The sequence below is a fragment of the Chiloscyllium plagiosum genome, unplaced genomic scaffold (genome assembly GCF_037043375.1).
Source record: "Chiloscyllium plagiosum isolate Xiang-an unplaced genomic scaffold, Cpla_swu_hap1 HiC_scaffold_20, whole genome shotgun sequence".
NCBI classification, from domain to species: Eukaryota; Metazoa; Chordata; class Chondrichthyes; order Orectolobiformes; family Hemiscylliidae; genus Chiloscyllium; species Chiloscyllium plagiosum.
The window spans coordinates 43469502-43482202 of NW_028270158.1; the positions used below are offsets into that span (position 1 = coordinate 43469502).

The following is a 12701-nucleotide window of genomic DNA, read 5'->3' on the forward strand; positions in this document are numbered from 1 at the left end:
TGCGGGTTGCTTGCACCCACTACAGTCCCTGGAACTGACAGACTGGAGATAACTGGGCTCTCTCAAACAGAAATGGTGATGAGCTGTTCACAGGAGAATGAATTTGGCAAAGTTCTTGGTGGATACATTAACTCCAACACAGGAGGACATTAAATCATGTTAAAAAAAAAATCTACACAAAATGAAAATCTAAACTGCTCTAAAGCTGGCATTTGGTGTAATGAGGCGGGCTTGAAGCAGGATCTGGACAACGATTGATTAGTTCCATACTTGCAGAAAGATTGTATTAAACAGATTACAATTGGAAACCATTTCTAGAAATTACTTTGCAACAATTATTCAAAAGCTTCAGCTGAGTTGAGCTTTAGTTAATTTGATTTTTACAATCACCAATATTACATCAGAAATGGTCAGTCGTTCAGACATTCTGACTGTATGGGCATTAAGATCTCCCTTCTGGGATAATGAAGGTGCTGCTGAAGTGTTTTATCTTGCCTCTGTTGCTGACATTTTATGGTGATTATTGATGTCATTTCCAAAGTAGTTTTATCTGCTTTAGATAATCCAGAGATTTAAAGGCAAAAAGCTTAGAAAACAGATGAAGAATCATTTACTGTGACTGAGATGGATTTTACTGAAGAAATGTGATGTCTGGAACAGTATTAATGACACAGGGATTGCGAAGCCAGAGTGTGCACAGACTATGAACTAGGTTTCGTGCAGGTCACAGTCTTGAGGTTTGAGATTTAATCCATTCCTGCTGGTTCTCTAAGGATCATGTCATACAATGTGCTCAGGAGACAGGCCGTTCAGCAGACAGAGATTAAAGAGCAGACAAAGTAGTCCCAGCGCCCTGGCATCACCTCTCTATATCCATCCCCTCCAGTCACAAACACTCTCACTGTGATACCTGTCTTAAGGTCTACCTTTCAAAATTCTGCCTTGAACCCCCTGGCTCAAGCTCGTAGTTATACAGATACTAAGGGACTACCACTCTTTTACCTGCATCAGTGCCATACTCCAGGGTTCCCTTTGTCTGTGAAATCCCAAGGAGCTCAGCAGGACGAAGTGAAGCAGCTTCCAGCGCATGCTCCATTGAACAGCCTGAGAGGAAAAGAGCAAGGATTCAACTAGGTAAGTTTTCACAAACTAAGACCATGTTATCACAGAGTCCATTCTACAAACAGGACCAATTCTTTACTGGGCTTTGCAGGGCAGTGACTTCTCCACAGGATTCAGCGTCAAGTCTAACATATAATGTGTAGCTCTTCATGACACACCTCCCACCCCTCTATATCTCAACTCGTTTGCACATTCTTTCTCTCGTGTTTATCCAGCTTTCCATTGAATCCTGCACTCTGCCCGAGGGTCAGGACCGGGGGACCCCTGCGCTGTCTGAGGGTCAGGACCGGGGGACCCCCGCGCTGTCAGAGGTGCTGTATTTTGGATTCTACATTAAACCAAATCCTCGTCAGCCCAACCATACGGCCATCAGCTGCTGTTATCCTGGTGCATGTTCACTACGGTAAAATATCCAAATTAAATTTCAAGATTGACAAACATTTAACAAATGTAATTTTTTAAAAAAATGATGTACTGTTAAAGAGAAAAACCATTTTAAACAAAGTAGATTTTTACCTAATTTTTAAAAATTGGCTTCTTATTGCATACAGTGAAGCACCATCTGGAAAGAAGGGTGAGTATGTGCAGTCATAGTTTATTACTGTCGGATTGGTGTCAGCAAACACTTCCAAGATTGAAACTACTTACCTCAACTGCTCCCTGTGGAAGTAAGTTCCACATTCTAATAATTATTCACTGACCAAATGTCTCCTCTCAGGTGCCTGTGTTTACAACACATTCAGCCTGCCAACACCAGCCCAGGTGACCATGGAATTTAGTGACAAGAGTGAAATAGTTCAGTCAAACCACAACAACTGTCACAAACATCCCACTCAATCATCCTGACAGCAGGCAGAACTCTCCTGCATTGAGCCTTGTTAACAGATTCTAACCTGGCTGGTCAAACACAAACTCTGGATCTAAGAGTCATAGACTTTCTTCAGGTATAGAGTTTATTGACGACACCAGTCCAATAGCTCTCTCCTAGTCTCAGCTGATCCCCCCCTCCCATATATCATGGCATAAATTTTTAGATTTAATAGCTATCACTCTTTTCTAACTTGGACTACTTAGGATATTAACATGGCTGTGGAATATTTTTCCTCATGTCCACATGGGGTCAGTTGATGAGCCCTCTGTTCAGAGTCTCATCTAAAAGAAAGTACCTCCAGCAGTGCAATGTTTCTTCAACCAAGCCTCTGAGAATGTGGCACATCCTCAGCACTTATCAACCGTGCAGTGCTCCCCAATAATAACCTTTTGTCAGTGCAATGCTCCCTCAGTGCTGAACCTCCGACAGCGCGTGACATTCCCTCGGCGCTGACCCTGTGATAGCACTGTGTTCCCTCAGCAATGACCCTTGGACCTTGCAGTCCAGTGTTGGACTTCAGTGTCTGAGGTGAGGAGAGCAGAGATTCTGGGACTGAATGAATTTGCAGGATCAGGTTCCAGCTCCTACACTAGCTCAAGAGAATAATGATGACATGTCTCCCTCCACTGGTTCAAGATAGTTACTGCAGGCATTTACTGGTCAGCTATACTCCACAGTAACCTCCAACCCATTCAGAACTCACCCCACACACTTCCACCCCTCTCATTGGTTGAGTTGATGCTTGTCTCCTGTAGTTGGATCAGGATGCCCCAAAAGGCCCACCCCCTTGTGACTTCTTACCTGCAACCTGCCAGAGGTGTCGGACACACATATCCATTGTAGCAATGCTCCCACTCAGTGTCTTGGTCCCTGTGCAGACAAAGTTCAAAATTTAGAGTTGCTTATACTATTACATCCCTGGCCAACACTCCACATAAACATTTCCCTTTGTGCTTGTGATCAACAGCTGTAACCAATTTCGAGATTCACACTCCATGCCATCGTATATATCACATCTGAAATCACATCCAATGCCCATCTTTCTGCATAGAATGGCAGTTTCAGGTTTCAAGACCTTGCTCTAACTCATTGCTCTGATTCCCTAAGCGTGTTCTTCAATCTCTGAAATCTGCAAGGAACAAGTACCTTCAGGAGATAAACCGAATAAATGAAAATCTTAAACATAACAATCTTTGTGGATCAGATGCTCAGTGGCAAATGCAAAAACCTTCTGAACAAGTTTAAAACCTCATCTTAGAAATGGGATTGTCACAGTGTGGCGCTCCCTCAGCGCTGTCCCGCCGTCCCTGCGGGGCGCTCCCTCAGCGCTGTCCCGCCGACCCTGCGGGGCGCTCCCTGTATTCTCTAATGGGAGTGTTCACTCGGCTTTGGTGTTCTAGTTTCTGGAGTGGCCGTTGAACCCTTAGCCTTCTGAAACTCAGGATGAGAGTTACTCACTGAGTTACATTGACTGTGGGATAACCCTGTATCCTTCAATGAAACAACAACTTGGATTTGCCATGTAGTGTAAGATGCACCAATCTCGATACTACTCCTCACCTGCAACATAGGCATGTAGCCCATCAATCTCGATTACCTGCTGCCCCAATGTGTGTCGTCCTGCTGGAAGTCCCATCGCCATGATTGCATCTGTCACCAGTACCAACCCTGCAACAGGACAGAGACCCGAGAAAGGTATTCACAGGCAGACAGACCATCCATAGGTCACCTCTCAGAGGAGTGCTAGAAGGAAGGGATGCAGCTGACCTGTAAATAGGCCACATCCAAGGATTAGCCCCTACCCTGGCATCACTTGGTAGACAGTGGGAAAACTAGTCCAAACAGCGGTACAGAGTCCACAGAGGGATATTGAGTGTGAGCAAACTCTTGGCCGATGGAAGATAATGTGAGAAAACGTGAGGCTATGTATTTTGAAAAAGTGATGTCTAGTTCTACATTGTCCCATATCTTGTCCTCATCCACCCTGTCAAGATCCTTCAGGACTTTATACATTTCAGTTAGTTATGAAAATGTTGGAGATGTGGGAAAGATTGTATTTGACTGACAGTCAGAAAGCACCCAGATGAATTAAAAACATCACTTTTTGACTGGGGGTTGGGGTCCACAAGGATTGTGCTCAAGGGGATGGACATGTCAACTGACAAATGGCAGTAGTGCGGCCTTCAGAGGAAGCTCAAATGCCAACATTGGTGACCTGGCAATGGATGGTGGTGACGGACTCAGGACTCTGAAATGGACTTTATCATCCCTGTTCCATCACCAGTGTCCAAAGAGAGAGTGAGATGCCTGGTCAGTTAATGATGCAGGGAGAGTATGACTATGGAGAAGGGGAAATTGCTACTTGACCTTTTACCTGTGGGATGTGCTCGATAAGCAATCCTCAAAGCTGCAGGATTTGTATGATTCCCATCAGCAATCATTCCATAGAATATGGACTGTCCAGCAGGAATCTCATTGCTAGTCAGAAGGCCCACAATTCCTGGATCGCGGTGGTGGAACTGAGAGAACAGAAATAAAGTTGTGAAATCTCACCTCTCACCTAAAAATACAAATCACCAAAGAGACTGAACCATGCCCTGGGCAACTGTGGTTGTTATAACTGTCTGATACAGGTTCTGAGCTGTTGAAAATACTCCCATTCCCAAACTTTAGAAAATGTATGAACCCTGTGAAATGCTCCTCCTGGGTGAAAGTGAGGACTGCAGATGCTGAAGATCAGAGCTGAAAAATGTGTTGCTGGAAAAGCGCAGCAGGTCAGGCAGCAAAGGAGCAGGAGAATCGACGAAGAAGGGCTTATGCCCGAAACGTCGATTCTCCTTCTCCTTAGATGCTGTCTGACCTGCTGCGCTTTTCCAGCAACACATTTTTCAGAAATGCTCTTCCTGGGCTGACTTCATCCCATGGGACCTCCTCCCAGTGACTCAGGCACTATATGATTAGATTAGATTCCCTACAGTTGGAAACAGGCCCTTCGGCCAACCAGTCCATACCGACCCTCCAAAGAGTAACCCACCCAGACCCATTTCCCCCTGACTAATGCACCTATCACTATGGGCAATTTAGCATGGCCAATTCACCTGACCGGCACATCTTTGGACTGTGGGAGGAAACCGAAGCACCCAGAGGAAACCCACGCAGACACGGGGAGAATGTGCAAACTCCACACAGACAGTCGCCCTAGGCTGGAATCGAACCTGGGATGCCGGCGCTGTGAGCCACCGTGCCACCCTTGTCACACTGCTGCTTTATGGAGCTGGTTGTGCACTTCCCATGTCACACAAGGGACTATGAAACACTTTGGAAAGTGCTGGGAAGGTGAAGGGCACTATTGAAATGCAAATCTTTCTGAATTTTTCACTCCACAAAGTCAATCTCTGTCGAGCAGGTGGATTGTCAGAGATTTTGTTCATCAACAAGTGAAAGCGCGACTACATTACTCTCAGAGTGGAAAAAGCTCAATCAAGGAGCAATTTAAGGTATTGGTGTATTCCACTTTTTATAATCCCAGTATGTTCCAGAATATCAGTGGGTTCTTGTGTGTCCATCTAAGAAAGTAGGCACTCCCTCAATTTATGTTTCATCTGAAATATTCCCTCAGTCCTCACCCTCTGACAGTGCAGCGCTCCCGCAGTCCTGACCCTCTGACAGTGCGGCGCAGCACTCCCTCACTCCAGTATCAGACTGGATTTCCTGTGCTGTATTCTCAGAAGTGGAACTGCCTGCTGATTCCGAGATAAGTGTGCTACCTACTGAGCAAGAGGAATCTGAGCTTCCGAAGAGCCAGCCCCCCCAGTGTGTGGTGAGTCGGGCAGGGTTGTACTCACCGGCAGCATAGCGTTGAAGAGGTGGGTGATAAAGGTGGCTCCTTGTTTCACCGCAGCTTCGGCTTGTGACAGGTTGGAGACAGAATGTCCTGCAAAGGTTTCAGGCAAGAAAATAACTGATACATCGAAAGCAATTCCTTCCACAAAATCTAACTTTTGAGATTTTTCTGAAAGGAAGAGGGAGGGAAGGAGACTGTTTCTGTTGGAAGAATGGGGTGGGAACGGAGAGAAAACCAAGAGGGAGAGACGTGAGAGAGTGTCTTAGAGTCCTACAGCACAGCTACAGACCCTTCGGTCCGACCAGTCCATGCTGAATATAATCCCAAACTAGACTAGTCCCAGCTGCCTGCTGCTGGCCCATATCCCTCCAAACCTTCCCTACTCACGTATCTATCCACATGTCTTTTAAACATTGTAATTGTACCGAAATCCACCACTTACATAGAAGTTCATTCCACATGCGAACAACTGTGTAAAAAATCTGCCTCATGCCTTTTTTAATTCTCTCCTCTCACCTTAAAATTGTGCTCCCTAGTCTTGAAATCTCCTATCCTAGGGAAAAGATATCTACCATTAACTCTATCTATATCTCTCATTATTTTATAAGCTTTTAATTGATCATCTCTCAACTCTTATACTTCAGTGAAAGAAGTCCCAGCCTAACCAGCTTTTCCTTATAACTCAAACCTTTCATACCTGGCAACATCCTGGGAAATCTCTTCTGAACCCTCTCTTAGCTTGATAACAACCTTCCTATAACAGGGCGACCAGAACTGGAAACTGTATTACAGAAGAAACCTCACTAGTCCCCTGTATATCTTCAAAGTGACTTCCCAACTCCTATACTCAAAGGACTGAGCAATGAAGGCAAGTGTACCAAACATCTTTTTAGCCACCCTGCCTGCGAGTGAGAGACAGAACATACAACACAGTCCAGGTGTGGTTTCATCAGTGTTCTATATAACTCAAGCAAGCCTTCTTAATCGACCTGTTCAGAGATGTTATGACATAACTCTGGAGCAGTGTGATGTGAACCCAGAACTCCTGGCTCAAAACTATGCACATTACCACTGCATCAAAAAAGCCCTCATGACAAGACTTCTTTACTCCTATACTCAAATCTTCTTTCAGTTAAAAGCTTTGATACTGTTTGCTTTCAATAACTTGTGAAGGAGGACACTCAGGCCCCATTGAACATCCACACTTCCCAACTCTCACCATTCAAGAAATACCCTGCAACTTTAATTCACCATCTAAAGTGGTCAATCTCACACTTATCCACCTTACATTCCACTTGCCCACTCACTCAGCCTAACTCCCATCGAAGCTTCTTTTCATTCTCCTTACACCTCACCGTTCCAAGTTTGATATCATCTGCAAACTTAGAAATACTACAAGTGGCCCTCAGATCCAAATCATTAGCATAGACTGAGAACAGCTACGGTCTAAGCTCTGATCTTTTTGGTATCCTCTGGTCACAGCCTGCCAATCTGAGAATGACCCTTTTATTCTTTGCTTGCTAATCAATCTTCAATTCAGGATAGTTTATTGCAACCAATCCCTTTCATGTTCATTTTGATAATTGAGCTCCTGTATGGACCTTTATCAGATACACTCCCAAAGATGAAGTACATGACATCTACTGGATGCCCCTTATCAACTGTGCTAAAACTATCCCCAAAAACTGGAACAGGTTTGTCAAATATAATTTTCTCTTCAAAAATCCATGCTGACTCTGGCCAATCAGACAATTATTTTCTAACAATACAACAATCAAATCCTTTAAGCTCTAGTATTTGTCTCACTATTGATGTTAGGTGCTCAGGTCTATAACTCTGTTTTCTCTGGGGCAAGACTAAATGCAGAATGAAGACAGCAGCGAAGGTGAGTGACAGCACTAATGACAGAGGGGGGAGAACATAAGCACAAGAGGGAGGATTTCCAGGGAGGTAGAGAGAGAGAGAGCATAGAGGGATGGATAGAGGAGCAGGGAGGGCAGAAAGGGGTGGTAAAGCTGATGGACTGTTGGGCAGGGTTCCAGCAGACTGAGCTGTGGCTGCTGATTCCATCTAGTCACCAGGCTCTGGAATTGAAGGCTCCTCTCTCTTTCTGGTAAGATCAGCTGTTCACAAGTGATGAGAAAAACAAAGACAGACAAAAAAAAGTAACGATCAGCCTGCAGCTGTTTCCCCCTCACCCAGTGAGACGCAGATCCCGCGTCTGACCAGTTCCCTGATAACCTCTTCACTCCTGTTGAGTTCAGGAGCCAATGTGACGATTCGGACGTTGTCCAGGGAGCCGTATGTATCCAATAAATCCTGGAACCCGTGCTTTTCGAACGTTTGCAGATATTGATCAGGGTGTGCACCCTTCTTCTCTTTGCTAATGAATGGCCCCTCCAGGTGTAGACCTGAAGACGATAGAGACAATAATCTTGTTAGAATAGCTCACTTTATACTCTCAATACCCACACACATCCTTCTGATTTGTGACAGTCTTGAATCTGAATGAAAACATTGTGAATTTAGACGCTATCCAGATGCTGAGTCAGTCCACAGGAAGAGCTGCACTCACTTGCGTGCGTGTCTGTGTGCACTGTCGGGCCGGCGTGCCCTGTGCTTCCACATGCACTGCCAGTGTGATGCACTGTGTGATTAAGCTGGGAGGAGCTTTTGACCTTAACCACAAAACTATACCTCAGCAGAGTGTCATGCATAAATGTGGCACTAGATTTTCAGTTAACAGGGAATAGATTTCTGCTATTTCGCATATTAATCATGAGTAAATGCTGAGTAGAAATCAGTTGATGTCAATTGCTGTTTATTGTTACAAGAAACATCTTACATTGTGAAATGTTAGCCTTTGTGACTGAGTGTGTTACTAGGAAATTCATATCCTTTTTTAAAAGAGATCAGTCTCGAAGGGTATTATAACTGGAAGTGACATATATTCATAGGCAGTACTCTGCAAACAAAAAATATAGGTTGCAGCCTTTCTTTGACATCTTTGTACTACCCAAGAGAATAGGGAACCTATCATTTCCCATTAGTTTCTAAATGGCATTGGTCTGACCAGATTTGACTTGTCAACCAATCAGCAAACTTTACACATGTAATGTAAATTGTTGTGATTATTTGAAATTTGGCATTCTGCACGTATTCTGATGGTGCAAGATGTCTCTTTTCAACAATATGTGAGCTCTGTCCATCAAGCAGCTCATTCTAACAGTACTCACCCAAAATCCCTGCTCCCTTAGGACCACCATCCTGTACCTCAATTTGAGGAATAATCTGTAAATGAAGAGACGAAAGACTTCTGTTTAAATATCTAATCATTTGAAAAAAATCATTCTGAAATCTGGTTAGTTTGATTAGTTTATCTAGCTACATTAAAAACCAAGTATAAAACTCTCAATCTGTACATGTGCCACACTTACTTCTGTGACATTTCCCTATCATACTATTTACATTACCAAGAGAGATTGCTCGCTTCCCAGCCCCTTGATCAATCTTTATTTAGAAGTTCAGCACATCACTTCCCGCAGGAAGGCAACATGTTTTTCTTGCTGGACGCTCGTGACATACCTGATGGTAGACAGAGACTGGGGAGGTCACAAGTGTTGGACAGAAGGAGGTCACTCCAGTGGAAAGCAGCCTTCGAGCGACCATGGACACCCCACATTTCATATCATCTGTGGCTGATGAGAAGTCAATTCCATATCCCCCTAAGCCAGACATTAACACATCAGACAACAGTCTTCAGACACAACACATGGCTGCCAGATCAAACCTTTTGGAGCAACACAGACAGACTGATTCCTCTGTGTGTGTGCTTGGAATCCTCATGGTTAAAGAGGAATGGGTGACAATGTTGCTAATGATTGGCTGGAACATGTGTGAAAGTGTGCAATTGGGCAGAATAAGATGACAGATGTCACAAGGTTGAAAAAAAATAGAATTTAAAATCCCTACAGTGTGGAAACAGGCCCTTCGGCCCAGCCAGTCCACACCGACCCTCCGAAGAGTATCCCACCCAGACCCATTCCCTTGTTTCCCTACATTTCCCCTGACTAATGCACCTAACACTGTGGGACAATTTAGCATAGCCAATCCACCTAACCTGCACGTCTTTGGACTGTGGGAGGAAACCCACGCAGACACAGTGAGAATGTGCAAACTCCACACAGTCGCCTGAGGCCGGAATCAAACCTGGGTCCCTGGCGCTGTGAGGCTGCAGTGCTAACCACTGAGTCACCATGCCAACCCTTGGAGGAGATTACAGACAAGGTCATGGAGAGATTTGAAAACGAGGGTGAGAATTTTACATTTGAATTGTTGACAGCCCAGTGAAGGATGAAAGTTGGGTTGCAGGACATAAGGAGATTGGACTGACCCTTCACTCACCATTGATCTGCGTGTCGATAAAGCCCGGGGCAATGATGCTGCCCTTACAATCAATCTGAACATCAGCATAACCTTTCTCATCAAAGAACAGCTTCTCCGGGTTGAGGATCTTCCCCTCACGGACCCAAAGGTCCTCCCTTCAAAACAGACACAGTCGGAGCAGAAATCGAGACCTGTTCAAACATGTGAGGTGACTCAAGCTTCAATTTCAAATAATTCTTACTTAACCTGCCAGTCATTACTCAGTGGAGAGCACACTCACCTCCCAGTTAGAATGTTGTTAGAGTATATCTCACTCTAGAGACAAGAGACTGAAATTCAGGTGTCTTTACACTTTGCTTTGCCCTCTCAGGTTAACGTAAAATATTGGTATTATTTTGAAGAACACAGGAATTCTCCCTATTGTTCTGAGCCAATACTTAGCCATCAATTAACATCACTAAAAATAATTATCTGGTGCTTATCACAAGAACATAGGATCAACAAACAGAAGACCGTACCTTATTCATGCTGCTCCCCTATTTATGCGATAATCTCTGGTCTTGGTCTTCAACATCACGATCCTGCCTGCTTCCATATTATATCCCATGATTCCCTGAGAAGCCAAAACTCTGACTATGTCGATTTTAAACATATTGAAGAATGCAGCATTGGAGACTAGAGAATTTCCAAGATCCACAACCCTTTGAGTGAAGTACTTTCTTTTCTTCTCAGTCCTAAATTATCAGCCTGACATCCTGGGAATGTGTCCTATGTTTGTGCAGGTTGGGAACATATAACAATCTCTCAGCATCCACCCTACAAGCCACTTCGGAATCTTGTATGCTTCAAAGAGAGGGAACTCATGAGATGAGTGACTACAGTTCAATAGTATTTGGAACATCTTGAGATCTTTCTTAACTGTACACAATGCTGTTTGCACCATTCTCTGAAAAGCAGTGAGCTTATTCTCTGCTACTCAAACTAGTGGTAATTCTGAAGGTTTAAAAAGACAGTCAGCAATTTGCTACATTAGCTTCTTGGCTACAGCTGGGTTCACAGCTGAGACTAAACATATTCTCATCTCACAACCACAAAGAATAACTTCTATTTATATATTACCTTGCAACCGCATTGGATGTGGAGCACATCTCTTACCTCTGTAGCGTGTGATCCTTTAGAATATGACAGTTCAGGAACTGTGTAATTGGGGCATCGGACACTGATTTATTGGATGGCATTTTTAAAGGAAGAAGGAAGTTCCCTGCAAGAGATGATTAAAACCATTATCTGCAAACATGATGAGTTGCCTATTTGCTGATGCTTTACAGACAGCAGGTTGGTTTCCCAAACTGACCCAGAGGGTGTGAAACCCTGAAATCCTCTAATGCTGGAGAACTGTAGATGCTCAGTCGATGAGGATATCAGATTGAGATTGATGGATTTTGGCTGCTAAAGGAATCCAAGGATATAGGAATGGTGTAGCTGAAATAGAACAGCCACAATCTTAATGAATGGAGGAACCTAGATTTTCACAAACATTAAGAAAACATGCAGATCATTCCCAACTCTAAACCTTCCCTGGTCTGACTTTGATTGCCCCTTTCAACACCAGGACCTCTACCATTAGTAAGAACAAAAGCAAAGAAATATCAGAACATCATTTTCTCTTTTAGACAGTCCATCAAAGAACAAAGAACAATACAGCACAGGAAGAGTGTCTTTGGCCTTCCTAGCCTGCGCCACCACATTTTGTCCTTCCACTGTCTTCACTGAAGGATTCATATCTTTCTCCTCCCTTCCTAATCATGTATTCGTCCAGGAGCTTCTGGAATGCTGTTATTGTGTCTGCTTACACCACCTCCTCTGGCAACGTGTTCCAGGCACTCACCATCCTTTGTATGAACAAATTGTCTCGCACATCTCTTTTAAACTCCTCCTCCCCTCCACTTTGAACTTGTGTCTCCTAGTAATTGACCCCTCCACCTCTGAAAGGTGACTTTCCTCTGCTCCAATGTTGTGGATTCTCAGATAACTAAATAGTTGAATACCAGATCCACAAACATCCACAGGTGGGGCAGGAGGCACTTGCTGAGATAGAGTTATGGAGATGTACAGCACAGAAACAGACCCTTCGGTCCAACTCGTCCATGCTGACCAGATATCTCAATCCAACCTAGTCCCACCTGCCTGCACCCGGCCCATATCCCTCCAAACCCTTCCTATTCATATACCCATCCAGATGCCTCTTAAATGTTGCAATTATACCAGCCTCCACCACTTCCTCTAGCAGCTCATTCCATATACGTACCACCCTCTGCGTGAAAAAGTTGCCTATTAGATCTCTTTTATATCTTTCCCCTCTCATCCTAAACCTATGCTCTCTAGTTCTGGACTCCCCCACCCCAGGGAAAAGGCCTTGTCTATTTATCCTATCTATGCCCCTCACGATTTTATAAGGTCACCTTTCAACCTCCAACA

At 44.2% G+C, this 12701-nt stretch overlaps 1 protein-coding gene across 4 annotated transcripts in view; it reads right to left on the bottom strand.

The window, feature by feature from the left end:
- The window catches only part of amdhd2 (amidohydrolase domain containing 2), a 23032-nt gene extending 10643 nt beyond the window's left edge, over positions 1–12389 (bottom strand). The window contains exons 1-10 of one of the 4 annotated variants that reach the window (XM_043711445.2): positions 11379–12381; positions 10242–10378; positions 9423–9562; positions 9074–9128; positions 8036–8248; positions 5839–5927; positions 4368–4512; positions 3554–3661; positions 2795–2863; positions 1003–1104 (exon numbers count right to left, since the gene is read on the bottom strand). In XM_043711445.2, coding sequence (XP_043567380.2) covers positions 1003–1104; positions 2795–2863; positions 3554–3661; positions 4368–4512; positions 5839–5927; positions 8036–8248; positions 9074–9128; positions 9423–9562; positions 10242–10378; positions 11379–11461 — 1141 coding nt within the window. In that variant the 5' untranslated portion in view covers positions 11462–12381. Of the gene's footprint in view, positions 1–1002; positions 1105–2794; positions 2864–3553; positions 3662–4367; positions 4513–5838; positions 5928–8035; positions 8249–9073; positions 9129–9422; positions 9563–10241; positions 10379–11342 lie in introns of all 4 variants that reach the window. The other 3 variants (XM_043711446.2, XM_087997886.1, XM_087997887.1) reach the window with 3 other exon arrangements.
- Between the last annotated feature and the right edge of the window lie 312 nt (positions 12390–12701).